Here is an 18,278-nt window from a genome sequence, read left to right as displayed (position 1 = left end):
TACTCCTAGTTACATAAATGCAATCACTATTTATGGTTCGCACGTATAAAGATTCTCTGTTTGCTTTCTAGTTAATGTCAAAAAAATGTATCAAAATAAGTATTTAGAAGTAAATATATAAGTTAATTCAAGATCAGTGGAAAGCAGTAGGGTTGTTTGATAGAAAATAGTGTAAGTCAAAATGATAGAAAAAATACCGTATTTTCCCTTTTTTTTCTTATGTTTCTTATTGTACTTTCTCACTGTATAAATATATTTACATATATTATAAATCTAAAGATTATGAAAATCACAATTAGTGCCCTTTTTTAATAAACCAACTTTGCATAAGCTTCTTGAGAAGAGAAACATGTTTTTAGTAATTAAAATTTCTTTTATAAGTACATATATGTAAACAGTAAAAAAATATATTGAACAAATATCAAATTGCTTTTTGTCTGGAAACCTTTTATTTGTTTGATAAAATAAATAAATAAAAAAACAAACCGTTAACTATAATTACGCACTTGTTTTATGTATCATATAATAATTGTTTTTATACGCATGTATTCATCTACGTATGATTTCTACGCTATATTCACTTAGACAACGTCTACGTACTTCGACAATGTTAGTAGTACATTTACTACCAGCAAGTTATGTCTATTATTATATACAGATTTATGTATTGATCTTTCAAATAAGTACAAGCATTTAAATTGAAATAGCGATGGGTCATCATAGTTGAATCCTAAAATAAACTTAAAAATAAAATAAAATGTATACGTATGTATATGTGTATATGTGTTTGTATTTATGTGTGCGTAGTAATCCATAAAGGTTGTAGGGTCTCAGCAAAGTTTTCCAAAAATGGTGAAGAGTTGGTGAGGGGGTTGGAAAAATATCTACGTGGTCTGGTTAAAAGTAAAAACTACGTAGTATAGAGAAATGTATACATACACTATTCGATGTTTTTGAAAAGACATTCCATTCATTTTTCCTCCATCCTTTTCAGTTCTCATTAACCCCTTATATCCAAGAATTGTCTCAAAATATAATTAAATTCATTTAATTTTCCCTATATTTAGTTGATCCATATGTTTGATAGGTTTTCCTTGTACCCCTCCTTTCCTTCTTAGCCCCCTTTATCATTTTTAGGTCCTCCCTGAGCCTCTTTAGTCCCCTTCACTATTATTTGAAGTAGTTTAATTAATCGGTGACTTTATTAGATTACATTGTTGAAAAAATATCCTCTCAGTCACCTTTATTTCAGTAGTACCCGTTACTTCTCTTATTTTTACCTTTTGTCCTAAACTCCTCTTATTTCTGTATTACCTCTTAACACCCTCACACCCCCCCCCCCTTAATACAAGTTCAATCTTTTTTTCTTAGTTCTTTATTAATTAGATAAAATTCTCATTTTAGCTCTCATACTCCATTTTCTATGATACCCTTTTATCCCTACTAAAGCCATTTTAACTATTACATAAAACGATAGCAGTTAATTTATTATTTAATTTGGTTAAATTTTTTATTTAATCCTTTTAATTAAACACTTTTTAACTTCTACTTTAATAAGTATGAAAAAAAAAAAAAATTATTTTGTTTCTTCGTTTTGTTTAACGAAATTGCCTGTGTAGTCCTTTTTTACCTTTTTTGAGTATCAAAACAAATTCTTTTTTCTCACTCATACGACTTTTATGACTATTTGTTTTATTTTGTTAATTTTACTTGATTTTAACGTAAGAACTTTTGTGAAAATTACTTTTTATTTTAATTCATCCTTGGAGTATTGCTGTGGAACGCTGATTTATTTTTTAATATCTGATAAGTTTATTTATTGTGTTAGTAAATATGTATAACAATATAACATGCTAATATCTTACTCTGTAAAAAAAAAGTGAAAAAGCTCACAAAATGTTTTTACAGTACAACTCGACGGTATTCTCATTTACCACATGAAGACAAAAACTGTTTTTTTCTTCTTATTAATATAGAAGTGTTACTTAAATTAAGATCAATCTTTTGTCTTTTACTTACGGTTTGTTAATAGTCATGAAAAATTCGCAGACTGCAGAGAGTTATTGTCCGTATTTAATAAAATAAAATCATTAATGGTTGAAAAACATCTGTTACAAGTTTTTCTCTATTTAAAATTACTACTAGATTTGGAAAAAAAATTGAATTGCGTGATGAAAAAATAATTTGGATCTTGAAAAAAGATACCTAATCCATGGCCATAGTGCGAGTATCTCTGGTGAATTAATGTACCAGTAAAGCTGGCACTCTCTGCACTAATGGTGCATCGGGTCACACTCGCCATTTTGCAGCCTTTCCCCCGAGAAAACTCCATATTTCAGGACGTCCACTTCTCGCCGGTTAAGCCAGCGCTCTCTGCCGAAGCATCGGATCCAGACTAATTAGCATCCCCGGAGAAGCCCCATGTTTCAGGGACCACCCTTCGCCGGTAAGGCTGGCGATCCCTGCCCGACGTCTGGTATCGAAACCGCTAATCCCTACCTGTAGCTCTAACACTGTTTCACATTTACCCAGGCCCGAAGACCTGTGAGGCAAGAAAAAAACCCTAGATTTACTCTGAAGGAAAATTCCACGGAAACCCCCCTCCCCTAAACAGCCAGGGTCACATAGGAACTTTTCCTGATGAAAACGGTTTTTGAAAAAATCTGCATTCACCGGGAATCGAACCCACGACCCCTAAAATGGTATTGTATCAGTAAGAAGCATGCTTACTACTGAGCCAACACCGCTCCTATATTTCTTGGTATTAAGTACTAAACATTTTTTCGACAAACATGACTCTTGTTAGTATCACATCCATCCCAACATATTTACGATTAATCAACTAAAATATTAAGTGCAATGAAATAAAAATGTTTTAAGTATTTATAATGTATAAAAAGTTGATAATTACGTAATAAAATGAGTATACAGGCTGATGTCAAGATATGCAGTCAAATTCAACTTATTAGGACAGCGATCGATAAATGTAGAATCAAATTTACTCGAACAAAAGAGTTAACGATTTGACAAACTATTTTCTATATTTATTCACCTCATTGAATATAAATTCTGTTTTATTACTTATAAAGATGGATATTCGTTAAAAATTTGCAGAGAAATGTATGATGATAAATATTTTTAACGTAAAAAACGCCAAAAAGTTATAAAAAATAAAAGGCATCATATTCTTAACAAGAATAGAATAAAATAAAATAAAAGAACACTTATATTGAACAATGCATTATTTGTCAATTTATATACACATATAGTTTTTTTTTATGATCGTTGAAAAAATTAATTGAAAAAAAATTTTTCCAAGACAATTTATTCATTTTTGGCATAAATACGATGAATGAGTGACAAAGTATATCTCTGAACTTGAGAATTTATACGTGCAATAAATACAGCGACTGTCGTTATTTTTATCAAAATCTTCTGTTAAACGGTTTCTACTATTTTGTCCGACTAACAATCATACAAAAATTGTTGTTATTAAAAAACCTATGTAGCACAAGCCTTTTCGAAAATTTTACCAAACCAAGAAATCATTTTTTCGATACCTATACTGGTAGCATTTTCTTAAAAGTTTTGTCAGTTTTAGTTTTCTACATCATCTAATTTTTTAATGACGCTGTTTATAAAATTATTATAATCCTTATAAATTGTGTAACGAACATCATTTGTTAATTTAATTTATGATATTTTAAATGTTTTAATGTTTTGATTTTCCCTTTATCAGTTTTCAGTAGTAAGGATAAAAACTTATACTCTTTAGTCCGTACGTTTGTTTTCAATCCCAATACTATGAAATAAGTATAAAGTTCTGAACATCCAATCGTTTTTTCAAGTATTGCTATTTTGTCACAATTTTTAATTACAGGAATGATGTTTTTTTTTTAATTAAAACATACGTAGTGTATTTATTTTTAGGCTTTATTGTAAAGAATACATATAGCCTTGGTGCAGTAAGGTATATTTTACATTGATTTTTGTTACATATTACACACTATTGGTTACTTGTTACATTATTGGTTACACAGTTAACATTATTAGATACAGTAATTTAAATTCGTTGGTACGGTGACAATGTTACTTAGACCATCTCGAGAGCGATGGGTCTAAGTGGTAGGTCGTTTTGCTGCGAGAAGGTCGCCCATCCCTTCACGAGGAGCATTGCGTGGTGAAAAAGTACATGTGAGAATTCACAGAGGTACTTGCTTGGGCGGGTCGCTCTGGCCGGAAAACTAACCCGCAGTCTCTAGCTTTTCGTCTCACAAACCAGCTGACTGAGCCACCGCGCGCTCTAGGAATGATGTTAATTAATAATGTTAATACCAGAAATTTGTCTAAAATCACCACTGAAGTTACCATCTTTCTACTGAATCATAATTTATGTGACTTAGGCTTACCAGACTTATCAGATCCAAGTATCACACTCATTTCTAATATGCTTACATATAGAGATATAGGGCATACATCCATCTATATGAGTATATCTCTCTGCGATGGGGTAGTGGGTCAGCGCAGAGTTTCTCAAGAGTAGCAGATTGCGGCAGCTTCTATTTTACAATTTTTATTTCTTTTATTTTTTTTCAATCATGCAGAAACAAGAAGAATTTTGTGTAATTTTGTGTGACGAACTGATGGGAAGAAGGCGCAGGGTGGGGCAAAGTGGCTAGTGGGCATGGATCTAAAAACAACTATATTATATAAGAATTTATATACACTTATATTTCAATATTATAAAGGGGTCATTTCAAACATCCCCCTCCACCTCTTAAGCCCCCTCGTCCATCCTCTAACTAAAGTGACATTGTATCAGTTTTACCTTTTATTTAAATCCTATTGAATTTAATCTTTGTTCATCCCCCTTCAACCCTCCTCAGCTCTCACGTTTTATTTTAAAAACCCCTCTTAGCCTCCCTTCACTTTTTCTCAGCAACCCTTTAAATCACGTGAAATTCTATCAATTTCTATCTTATTTTAATTAAGTTAAATTTGCGTTTAAATCCTCTTGACCCCTCTTAGCCCGCCTTAAAGTTGTATAACCCAATAACCGGATAGTCCGATAAGCCCTCCTTACAATTTTGAAAAACTTCCTCCAGCCACGCTTCAGCCACATTTATAAATAAGGTAAAATTATGTGGGTTCTTATTTTATTTATAGTTAAATTTATTTTTTTCGCTCTATCTCTCAGATTTCCTTACATGTTTTAAAAAACCCACCTCAGCCTTCTTGTTATGTCTAAACACAATGTCTTAACAACGCTCTTACATTCTTTCTAGCCCTCGTCAGCCATTTTTCACCTTTTCCTTAGTAATATTTGTATCTATATTGACTGTTTCCACATTTTCACACCATTCTTGAAGTAGTGCTATGATGTGCTGGTTCTTTTTTTTTAAATGTTAAAAAGTCTAATTATTGAATTATTGAATACGTATTAAAAAATGACATAATTTTTTTCATTCTTTATAAAACAACAACGAATAAGCCCATGGAATTCCTAAACTGTGGACTTCGCTCGTAGCCCTATTTATCGTTTAATATATGGAAATCATCTTCCCTTCTTGTTTGGAATACCATATGTCAAATATTTCAGTAAATTTTACTCTTTTGTTTTAAACCTCAATAATGCGCAACGTACAACAGCAAAAAATTGAAATGCAACAAAAATATCGTATTATTTGAAATCTTAATGTACATATCTACCAATACATATGTATTCATGTTCTAATTTAATGTTTTAGTATCAGAAACATAATTTTTTCAAATACAAGTAATTTAAAAAAAATCTTTTTTTCTTTACCTTAAGGACATTAATTAAAAGTTAACGGTATACGTAAAAATTATGTTAACGTAAAATACAGTGTAATATTGTTTTTTAACAAAAGTTAACAGTAGAAAATATTCACAAAAATTTACCTTAGCATGTCATGAAAGAACATTTAATATATCCTTAAGTATTTTCCGAAATCACAAGCCAGGCAAAAAGTTGTCTTATAGGTTTAAAAAAAAGTATGTATTACATTGACATATTTCTGTTTCAACTCTTAAACGACTCTACAATGAATTTTTTTTTTAGTTTTAAAAAGAAAATCGAAAAAGTGAAGTCTTCAACTAATATTCAAAAATTAGGTTGTAGGCCCTCGGAGCGCGACGAAGGACGGAGTTAATAACACTTAAGGTAGTACTGAAAAACGCTGGTTTTTTTCTTTTTAAATTTTTATTAAGTGTATTAATTATATTTTTAAATATTGTTACAGGGTGCAAGCACGATGCAGATTAATGAGATGGAATAATTTCATTTTGACCAGGCTTGTGTTACCCGGATACCGTCGGTGACACTTCCTGTAAATGATATAGTACGCGGATCTCGCTCGCTGGGGCCAAGTATCTTAGCAACCTTTATCGTCGTCGCTTCTCGCAACTACCGCAAATACGGCACAAGGGAAATTGGGCACACTATAAAATTAGCTTTTGCAAGTATTATTTTATTATAAAATTACTCGTGGGTGTACGTAAGTGTGTCTGTACGTGTGTGTAAATGCACGTTGAACGCGGTTGCTTGACGAGCTCGCGAAGCGAAACCGTGACATGGGCAGACACATGCGAGCTAATCTATGGCCACTGCCCTTTTATAACAAAATCGTCGTCGGGGGACTGGTACTCACGATGCTATCAGCGGGTCACTCTGTCGTCGGGACTCTGTCACTTCTGGTGATTGTGGCGTTGAGAAGGATGACACTTATCCTCTGATGTCAGCAGGTGATTCTGCTGATTAAGTCGCAGTGTCCTAAAATATAGTCTTCTCCGGGGAAAGGCTACACAGTGGCAAGTGGACTCAATTCACCATTGTTGCAGAAAGCATCAGCTTAACTGGCAAGGTATTTCATCGGAGGTACACTGAGAAATTATTAGGGCATGTGCAGCACAAGTGGTAGGGCTGCCGTTACCTAATACATACTAGAGCAGAAGATGCATGAAAGTAGTGCAGTAGCTGTACTGGACTTGGGTAGCAGCTGCACAAGTCTCCTAGTGCGCTTATTAAACCAGACGTATGGTGCAACAGTGACACTTTTGATTAGGTCATGGGATATTCTTATATTGAACAAGCATTTTCATTGCAATTAGTGCATTAAATATTTGATATTGCATAAGTGATTTACAAAAATTAGTAAAAATTTGATAGAGTAATGCAAAAATTACCCAAGTATGGTACTTATTACTAATATTTGTTATACTCTGCATGCGTACCATGAATGATCTATGGTGTATAAATTCAAGAAATATTGAAAAAATTGAAAACAATTATGTACCCACCTTACATCTTGCTTATCAAATTGAATAAATAAACACTTTTTGGTAAGTAAATTTATTTTGAATAAATATTATAAACATACATTACAACAAAAAAAATTTTTTTTTTTCTATCGTGTTCAGCAACAATATAAGGAAATTGAAGCTTTTATGCGTCCCAAAAAAAAAAAAATTTTTTTCTCAAGGCACATTTTTAAAGTAAATTTTTTGCTTGTTTCATGTACCCTTAGAAACACGGAAAAATTGTGTACATGAACTTTATGCTTTGTGATACGGTTTTTCATAAAACAAAATTATAAAATGCATTTTTTAGAAAATATTGGCTGAGTAAGGACTTGTACTACCTTATTAAACCAGCTTCTCGTTTTGATTCTGTACAAGATCAAGAGTCTTTTTGTGAGGAATCTGTCTTGATCATTGAACAGGACTCCATTCCACAACAGGACCCAATGATTAACAAAGTGACGCTAGTAATTAGTTTTCAACTAAAAAATATGCAAATAACTTCCATTATATGCGAATTCTAAAAAAACTTTACTATAAAATGTTATGTTAATAGCTTATTATCTTACATTAAATGGTATAAACAACAGAGTATGACGTATGAAAAATGTCATGATAAATAACTGTACATTTTAAATAATTCATGAATCAGACATCACATTTTTTTCCTTGTAGTCCAGTAAATGAAGATCGAGAAAATGGTTAATACAGAAATTTTTGCCACAAAAATTTTACAAAAACTCTTTTAATTAATAAATTTAATAATTATTAAGCAATCGGAAAAAACGCTCATTTATTTATAACATTTGTTAGGAGTATTGAATCAAAATAATACTTTTTACAAAATACGTAGAAAATTATTAACTTTTGTAAGAAATTCACTGCTTTTTACCGTATTGAAAATTAATGGAGCAATAAGCATTTATTTAAATAGGATAATTGATTACTGTCAAAACAGGAGGTTTAGATTTAAAAAAAAAAAAACTTCCATGGCATTGACGTTCTGAGTACTCTTAATAAAAGGCTGTTGGAATTTTGGGTCTAACTTTTTTTCACGCTTGGTGCGAGCTAATGAATTTTTACATTAACTATTAAATTGTGACGTCACTTTTGAAATAAACAAAAAAGCCTGGGCACGGTTGGAGATGCTTATAATAGATAGTTAATAATAAATTTTAAATTTCTTTTATCTATAAATAAAAAAACCACCAATACATAAACATTAATTTTCTAAACAGGAAATTTCACGCTTTATTGTAACTTAACATTGCAAAAAACAAATTTTTGAATAATTAAAGAAACCCTAATCGATAGAAAATTTCATCGATTTTGTTTTCATACTTTTTTAAATTAAGCTAATAGGAAAGAAGTAATGAGCCAAAATGTAAAAAAAAATTTGATTAATTTTTCGAATTTGTTAACTAATAATTGGAGCTGATTCCTTGGTTAGACAAAAGCATTTTTTTCAATAGTAAGACTAAATTTGTAAGCGATTAAAACAGTATTCTTCCAGGTGGCATAAATTTTCTTATTTAATATTGTGTTGATCTTTAACTATGGACTACACGAAAATAAGTGTGATGTCTGATTTATGAATTATTTACAATTGATAGTTACTTATTATAATATTCCTAATACGCACTATTCTGTTGTATATAATATTTACTGTAAGATAATAACTACACCTGTGATGTATTCATGTGTATATATTGCATACTCACACTTGTGTGATAAGTTGAGATTGCGCACATCAAAACAGAGCTTCTGCTGCATTAGTGACTAGAGTGTCAGTTACCCGGTAATACTCTAAGTCACTACAACCCAACTCTGGAGCGCAAGCCCTCCCTGACTAGTACAGCAACTGCACAAATGACTGAGGTAACAGTTGTAATGGAATTTTGTGCGTTGTATACACAAGCTTGGGCGGAGGATGCCCTAATAATTTCTCAGTGTACTTACACTGTCCTCATGATACTAGGCGGATTGACTGTCGCAGTAATCTAATAAAAAAAACATTTTTCAGCAAACTGTACATCATCTTCATCTTCATCCAGATATTCGCTTCTCAATTCTTTTGTGAGAGAAATCCAAACATTTCTTACTTGTTTTCTTCCTTTGCATGTTATCTTTATTTGAGCATAAGCTGAAGTTTTCATAAGTATCTAGTGGTTTTGTACGTTGAGGTTGCCATGTAGAGTTTTATATATAGTTTTATTTGGGGTATACTTGTGATACACAAAATATTTAACTAATCGTCTGTGGCTGCCAGTACCTGAAACCGAAGTTGCAGCTTCTGGATTGTGACTAACAACGATAATGTTGTTTTGTAATGTTATTTCTTATATGTAAATGATACAAGAAATGTTTCTCTGTAAATATCAAAGTTTTTTATTACTTTATTTCACATACAATAAATAACTTTATCTAGTTTTCAATGCTACCTGTTAATTATAAAGAAACAGCAATTAAAATTATCATTTACGGTTCCTAGAAGAAATAATAATTTACACTTTACTTTATTATGTTTAGTGTAGCTTGCCCACTCATACTGCTTGATACGTATTTCATACGTATGCAAGGTTTTGATTATCATAATATAAACGGTTAACTAAGGCATCCAGCTGATGGATCTAATGACGTGCATAGTTCAAACAAACTAAAGATTTCTTTCTCGTATAGTTATGAATGTGTATGTGTACGGTTACAAATTTGAATTAGAAAACTTGGGCTTGAAAACGATTAGAGTCAAGTCAAAATAAATTTGTTCTAACATAATACTTAACAGAAAATCAAATTCAAAAGAAAACAGTATTGACAATGTTATTAACAAACAATACAATATAATAAACAATTATTCATAACTACCTATAGTTTGGCTTCAATTAAATAAAACTAAAAATTTTGATACACTGATTCATCTCGTTAACATTTAGGCTTACTATGTTTTTTGAAAATAAATTAAAAGCTTGGAAGAAAAAAATCAAATTAAAAATACTGCAATTGATGGAATAATCATAGTATTTAAAAAGATCATATACCATTCTTTTCAAAACTCAATTAAATGAATATCAAAGGTTGAGATCGTTTGAAAAAACTTAATTATATAGTGGAGTTAAATACTTTACATGTAAGGATACTATCATTACAGTGGGCTTAAACATGATTGTCAGATTAATAATATGTTTTAGTCATCAATTACTGTCATGCGTCCATATCAACTAATACGATTTTCTGCTTGGTTTTAGATGTTAGAAAACATCCAAGGTAACAAAATGTAAAATAAATATGAAGAATTTCAACACAGAAGATTTCAATACTTTTGAAAATTAGTTTGCTCTTTAACATACAAACGAAATTGGAGAATCAGAAGACTAATTTTGTGTATCTTCTCATAAACTCGTATAAGAAAAATATAAACATATGGAAGATAACACTGATGTAGTATTACTTAAGTTTTGCTATAAGTACTAATGAATTCGAGGTCAAAGTTTCAATGATGTTGGTCTTTACTTGAAGAATTATTTTTTTCAAGGCCAATGTTAGCATTACTAAAAGAGCAGCATTAGTTCAGGGCTACGCGTGCTTGTTGCTGATGTAACGCCATTCTAGGAATCGTGGATATGATTCACAGTGAGTGCAGATTTTTACGATCTCAATTAAGGAATTAATGAATGGGTGGTAACTGGGTAGCTCTGGGGGATAAGCCAATAGGCTGTTGCGGTAAGCTGGTAAAAAAAAAAATGTTGCATTTTTTAAATGCAAAAATTAAAATCGAGTACTCATTCCAGTAGAAGGAGACAACAATTCGTGTAAACAGAACATATTAAAATTTTTGTCTTGTAGGTACTAGAGTTATTTTTTTATGACTCATTAGGTAACACACATCGAAAAAATGATAGTCAGAAAATAATTTTCGTTGTTTATAAAGGCTATTTATAATGACTCTTAAAAAAAAGCACATTCATAGTGCGAAATTTTCTATTATTGCTATCACTTTATAACTATAAGAAATTATGGCACCTTGGTACATAATATTACTAACAAGAAAAAAAAATTAACGCTCGAAGAACTTGATAGTAATTCATAAATTTTTTTTAAGATTGTTTTGTAAGACTTACTATGAATTAATGAAAATTATAGACTTATTATCATGGTTTTTTTTGTATATTTTTATTACGTGTAAAGTCGATTGATTCACCTCATGGGTAGTGTTGAAACATATATAAAATAATTTTGCATTTTGAATCATAACAATTTTTAACATGTTGAAACAGTTTATTTAAATAGAAAAATTCTATTAAAATATTATGTACAAATGTTTTCTGAAAAAAATACGGTAAGGGGTCACCTTTTAGTCAATTTTTAAAAAGATTTAAAAGCAAGAAAAATCGTATGGAGGGTGGTGGAGGGTGGGAAAAAATTTGTGGGAGGATAGTGAATAGCTTAGATTAATATTTATTGGGTTATTACATCAGAGAAAAATTTGTGGGGCTTAAGAGGATACATTAGAGTTAGTGGGGGTTGTTAGAAATGCCTCCAAATCCACCTATATAACATAAAAAGATGTTTGTAAGTATGGATTTATATTAAAGTAATCAATTTAAAATAAAATATTCAGTTGCTGATTATACACCAGTAATTTTTATTAATTATTATTATGATAAAAATATTTCAAATGTTTGTATATTAGTAGCTGTGTAATGATAATGATAATGATAATCGTAATTATAATGATATTTATAATGATTATGATAATAACAATAATAATAATAATAATAATAATAATAATAATAATAATAATAATAATAATAAGAACAATAATGATGATAATAATAATAATAATAATAATAATAATAATAATATTAATAAGAAAAATAATGAGAATAATAATAATATTGATAATGATAATAATAATAACAATAATAATTATTATAATGATAAAAATGATAATGATGATCATGATGATGACGACGACGAGGTATACTTGCCGTCACTTTGTATAACGTTTTGAAACATATTTTATACTCTGAAGTTGAGTTGTAGAAATTTTGGGACTTCATGAGGGTAGTAATTTAGTAAACTATGTCTCCGTTGCAAGAATAAGAGTATGTCGGTATATGCTTGTAAGTTTGTATTTTTTATATTTTCAAAATACACTTTTGCATATTTATTGTATATACATATACGTCGATACGTACATAGTTTTAAACTTATTCCCATTCATTCTCGCACGGATTGAGTTGGCCTAAATTTGTCCTCTTATTAGGTCCAAAAATTTGTTGTTACACTATTTCTTCATGAAAGGTATTTTAAAAAACGTGTGGCAGAGTGGCAGGACTCTTTTTTTGTTTGAAGTCTATTCACTTAAAAGTCGATTTTAAATATTTTAGGGTACAGTGATTGTACACTGGTGGGGTGGAGAAGTCAAAACATACCAGCAGAGGATAGGATAGGTGAGCGTATGAGGGATATAGACAATCAAGTAACGGAAGACAATATTTAAAACTCACAGTATAACTCTAGGTATAAAGATATTATGGTAATAAGGAGGGCAGAGTACTTAAATAACGAATTCAAAGGTATTCGTATAAGTCATATGGCAAAAGCGAGATGCGGTAATCTAGATGGTCGAAACAGATTTTGGTTGGAAATAGATAAAAGATTATGTGAATTTTTTAATTGTAAGGAAAGAAGCTTAGAACATTTAATAAAAGAGTATGTAACTGTCAAAGAAAATGAAATGTGCGGAGAATTAAATGGTGTTATATAGATGTAAATGAAATATTAAAGGTTGTTCACTTGTATAAAATAGCGAAAATATGGAACAGGCTAAACAATACTGCGGGCTCGTTTCCCGGCCAGTGCGGCTCTCCCGAGCAAGTACCTCTGTGAATTTTCACATAAGCTTTTTCACCACTCAATGCTCCTCGTGAAGGAATAGGCGACCTTCTCGCATCGAAAATTGCCTACCACATAGATCTTTCGTTCTCGAGGTGGTCTATGTGACATCATCAACGTACCAACGAAACTACAACTGTATAAATGTGAAAATGTAACCAACAATGTAACATGTAAATCATTTACTTATAATTTGTAATAAATATAATGTAACAATGTGCCTTATGTACCAAGGCTATATATGTACTCGTTTACAATAAAGCCTAAAAATAAATATACTACGAGAGTAGGTATTTGTTTTTGTAAAAAAAAAAAAAAAAAAAAAATATGTACATTTACAATGAAATAAGTAAAAAAAGTGATATTGTTATCTAGGCATTGGATAAAACAGATATAGAATAAAATTAGTCTAAGCTGAAGTACTGAAATTTTGATAATAGTTTTGCCGTACTCTTTTGAAATTTACCGTTAATGATCATACTTACGCCGCGTTTACAAGAAATTTATTGTGTGTGTCCAAAGTACTGCATTGCTGTTATCGCTACGTGGCATACCATTTTGAATGTGCCCTCTAACGATCGGGATGTAGGCTTTGTTTACTTGTCGAGTACGGCCATGCGGTCTGACTCAAGATTCTTCTTTGTTTTTTTTCAAGGTGTCAGCAATTATAATGAGTCGCAAATTTTCGAGATTGCTTGATACCTGCTTAATTTTTCTTTACACCTTACGTGTGTTTAATGGATAGACAACGAAACTGTTTATAATTTACGCGTATTGGAGTCAAAAATTTCAGCACTGCACCCCACGTGATTATTTTGCCGATTTACTGGTGCAACAACAATTCAATTTTGCTAAGCTCCAGTAATTATTCGTAGTAAATACTTTTTAGTTCCTGTATCAATCAATATCTTCTGAAAGTTGTGCATACACTCGACGAGGTGATTCGTAAGCAAGATGACTTGGCATACAAAATTTGTTACCGTTGTGCCCAAACTAAAGAAGACATCTCTTGCATGTCAATTAATCGCTGACAACGATGGTCGTAAAAAGATACTCTAACAATATTGGGAAGTTTTTTTTTTAAATCATCAAATGTTAAGGCAAGTAAAGGACATTGTTACTACAGACTCTGTCAAAAACGATGTCATGGAAAAAACGGAGAGAAGGTTTACAGATGTATCGTGTCACATTAACGATTGTCTGAGTCAACTCTAAGGACAAAAGGATCGTAGCTTAACAGCTCCAAGGGCCTTGGAGGCTAAAGTTTCAGTTATGTATCATTAAGAAAGTATTATTTATCTATTGATTACTTCTAAAAAAAAATATCTCTAACTGATAAATGACTTTTTGTCTGCCACTACATATAATTTCTAGGATTATATTATACAGCTAGAAGTCTTCAAAGTATGCATAATTTAAACTATTGCTAACTTAAAATTAAAGTTATACTACAAATTTAAAATAAAAACTAAAAATAAGTGTGGTTTGAAATACATTTTTTTAAATCTACTGCGAAAGTTCAGTCACGTTCGATAATTTTATCTAAATTATGAAATGAATTTTTATTCTTATCAATAATGTTTTTTAAGTTTTTCAAATATTTGTTTTTTTTTTGTTAAATATTTAGGTTTAAAAATATTATCATACTTTCGAAAAAAATCTTGTATTGTTAAGGTCAATGTCTCAGTAACGGGTCATGTTTTAATAGTCGATCATTAGGCTGATTTTTTCTATATAAGCTTTAAAAACGTAGATAAAACGGGTAGTTATTTAGATTCTAAACAATTACTTTTTCATTTAAATTAACGTGTATAACCAATTAAAAATAGAGTGAGAGCCTATAAAAGAAAAAAGTGACCGATCATTTGGACATTTTGTGTGCGTAAGGGCCTGAGTACTAGAAAATCAACTTTATGTATAAAAGTAAAATTGGCCACTGAGTGACGTTGGCCATTGGTTAGATTAGCACTTTCAGATTTTTCTCAGCCTTTTTCTTTCTTTTTAGAATTACGTTAATTTTTATTAAATGAATTACAAGTAGTATAAATGTTATAGATATAAGGGAATTGCAGAAAAAAATGCCATCAGTGATGTTACTGAAATAAATGAAAATTACATTTTAAAAAAAAATTGAATGTGGTATATGCCAGAATTAGTTTACATGCATGATTGTTCTATTTGTTACCTTATAAGCTTTTTATTTGATTAATGAGAATTCAGCTTTGACGTATATTTTGTATTATTTATAGAAATAAAATTGAAGATTTAAGTAGTGAAGATGAATCTGTAGCTACGGATTTAGATTTGCATACCCTCATCCTCTCTAGTCGTCACGATAATTACGTTACAGATTATCCTGTTAAAACAGCTGATGAGGTTTTAAAAGAAATAGATGATATTATTCAAGGTAATCAGTTATCTGAAGATATATTGGATACTTCATCTTTTATTGAGATTGATGAAGCACTTGAAAGAAGTAAAGAAGTTCTTTTGTCACCTTTACACGAACAGAGTAGGTATTTATAATCACTAATCTAATTTTTTTAATCATCATTTTGTTTATTGATACATGTAAAATATAAGTAATATTTGTGAGATGTTTTTACATGTGATTAATATTATGAAAAAATACTGTATTATTCAACTTTCTATGAGATTTTGGAAAAATTTTACTTATTTGGTCACAAAGCCAAAAATGTTTTATTCAGTTGGTTTTTATTTGTCATTATCGTGTATGTTTATTGACAGCTGATTAACGCAAACTCAGCTATAGTTGTAAAGTAATCTCTAAAACGAGTCTACAGAATAATGTATGCGTACATTCACTTAAAGTAATCCAAAACTGTAAGTCCATTGCACGTACTTGCTTTTTGGTTGAATTTGAAACTAATTGCTTAAATTACACTGCTATTTAGACTCAAGATTTTTTTCTCAAGCATATTATTAGTTAAGGCTTATTTCGTTTCGATTGAAATTACATGTTTTTAATCTAAAAATTATTTTTCTTATTTATCAACTTGCGTGTCTTGATTAAATTGGCAATGAATTTATGCTTGAATCTAGTTTATTGGTAAAATTATTAACGCTTATTTTTTATAAATCTGCTTCCTTATAAATTCTGCTCAAGCTTGAGTCAAGTTAGTAAGTTAAATCGTGTATTAAAATTGTTTTTACCAGATTAATTTATGAAATTATTTTATTTACCTAATATCAAGCATTGTCCGTATGGATACACTTGATAAAGTCAACGAACTATTTAGAAGGACAAGTCAGATAAGGATCTACTCACCATACACGATCTAGTGCCAACGTAGAGAGATCACTACTTTGAAAGCGATGTCTGCCTCATTAAATGTTGTTGAAACATATCACCAGACGTGTAACGTGAGCAGCTCTTGTATGTAAACGATACGGTTGGTGATGAGTTAATCGTTGGTTGGATAAGCCGAGAAAATCTGTTGGAGAATAATTTGAGATGGATTCGTCCGTGCTCCACACAATCCGTTGCAGATCAATATATCGGTGGTTTATCTGAATTTGACGGAACATCATTTGTATATCAGTGCAAAAGGCTATTTTTGTGCCGTCTTCAATGTAGGACGATGATGAGGAGAGCGGCATAAGTCTTTGGGCTAGCAAGCAGAGCATCATTTAAGCTGTAGCTAGATAAAGTTGGCTACGACGAATTCAAAAAATAAGAAAGAAAACAACCTTTAAATTCCATCCTTGATCACTGGACTGCAAAGTCCCACTGTATAGAATAAAAAACACAGTGTCAGTAAGGGATGCCCTTTAGGACCTTCCATCTGGGTTTTGATTGTTGATAGGATAGATAGTCATAATTTTGTTAAGTATTTTTAATAGTAAGCTGCTAGTTGTCAGAGTCAGTATCAGAACGTAGCTGCTTTGCTCGGATTACCTTGTGCGTGGTCTTGGTACTACGCCAGATCTCAGGCAGTTAAAGCACATTAGAGCAAGCAATGTAGTTTATTCGTGCAGGGACATTAATCATAGTAAAATAGCTGCAGTGGATTAGGTAGTTAGGCCCCTGACAGCTAGAATAGTTAATGTTTCTTGTGCAAGTCTCCATACATCGACGAAAGTGATTTGTAAGTCTAAAAACTGTGAGGTCACTGCTTGTAATTTGTCCGGTGCGGGATGCTTACTAATCGACTACGTTATCATAGAAAACTCGACAGCACAGTAAATTTAACTGCGTTTTCCATAGATTTTTAGTTTCTCTAACTTATTCTCCCATAGCCTTCTGGTGTCTGAGTCCATGCCAAAAGTGGCGGAAGAGATCAACCACACATCCTAGTGTTTCACAGACTGCTTCAAAGTTTTCAACTGATCACAGTATTTTTCAACCGTATCAGGGAGGTTCTGGATACTAATAATAAATCATGATGAATATCAAAAAAATCTGTACTGCAGAAAATTGTGAGCACGAGATTTTAAAAGTTGTACGTCTGTTATCACACAAAGTAGTTTACCGGTCATTTAATATGTCCAATTACGCCAATTTGCACTTTGGGTCCTTTGTAAGATTAACAATATACGCAATTTGAATACAAATATATAGGAATCTTCGGCTTTTTTTAATTGTACTTTGTGCCTAAGTAATGTTATAAACTGTAATATAATTAAAATTTGTCATTTTTCAATTTTTTAAATAGAAGTAAATATATTTTTACTGTAGGTTTGTGTATTGGTGTAAAATGTTATAATTACTACCTTAAATGTTAACATCAGGCTGAAAAATTAACGTCAATTTTATTAAATCAAGTAACCTTTAAACTTTTTTTTTAATAACACAAAATACAGCAAGTTAATAGCTTGCTTAGTCAGTTATTTTTTAATTGTATACATCCTACATTGTAACAATAGTATTATAATTAATAATACACGTATAAATATTATTAACCGTATTAGGTATGTAGCTCAATAATAAATAGATTTTAAATGTATTGTTATGCGTAACTGATAAGTCAAATTTTCCGCATTTGCTTATAATATAAAATATAAAATTTAATCATCAGCTGCTATTGTAGTAAGCATAT

The 18,278-nt window shown here is 30.8% G+C and overlaps 1 protein-coding gene across 4 annotated transcripts in view; it reads left to right on the top strand.

Annotated features, from left to right (window-relative positions):
* Unc-76 (fasciculation and elongation protein Unc-76) overlaps positions 1 to 18,278 on the top strand; it is a 495,633-nt gene that overhangs the window by 266,570 nt on the left and 210,785 nt on the right. For all 4 annotated transcript variants that reach the window (XM_089597745.1, XM_089597731.1, XM_089597722.1 and 1 more), the window contains one exon: positions 15,468 to 15,730. In XM_089597745.1, the coding sequence (XP_089453871.1) occupies positions 15,468 to 15,730 (263 nt within the window). The remainder of the gene's footprint in view (positions 1 to 15,467; positions 15,731 to 18,278) is intronic.

This window comes from Copidosoma floridanum, unplaced genomic scaffold (assembly GCF_036245765.1).
Source record: "Copidosoma floridanum isolate Cflo_tuat_1 unplaced genomic scaffold, Cflo_Japanese_pri ptg000004l, whole genome shotgun sequence".
Lineage (NCBI taxonomy): Eukaryota > Metazoa > Arthropoda > Insecta > Hymenoptera > Encyrtidae > Copidosoma > Copidosoma floridanum.
Note: the sequence above shows the minus strand (reverse complement) of the source record. Positions and strands in the feature narration are given on the sequence as shown.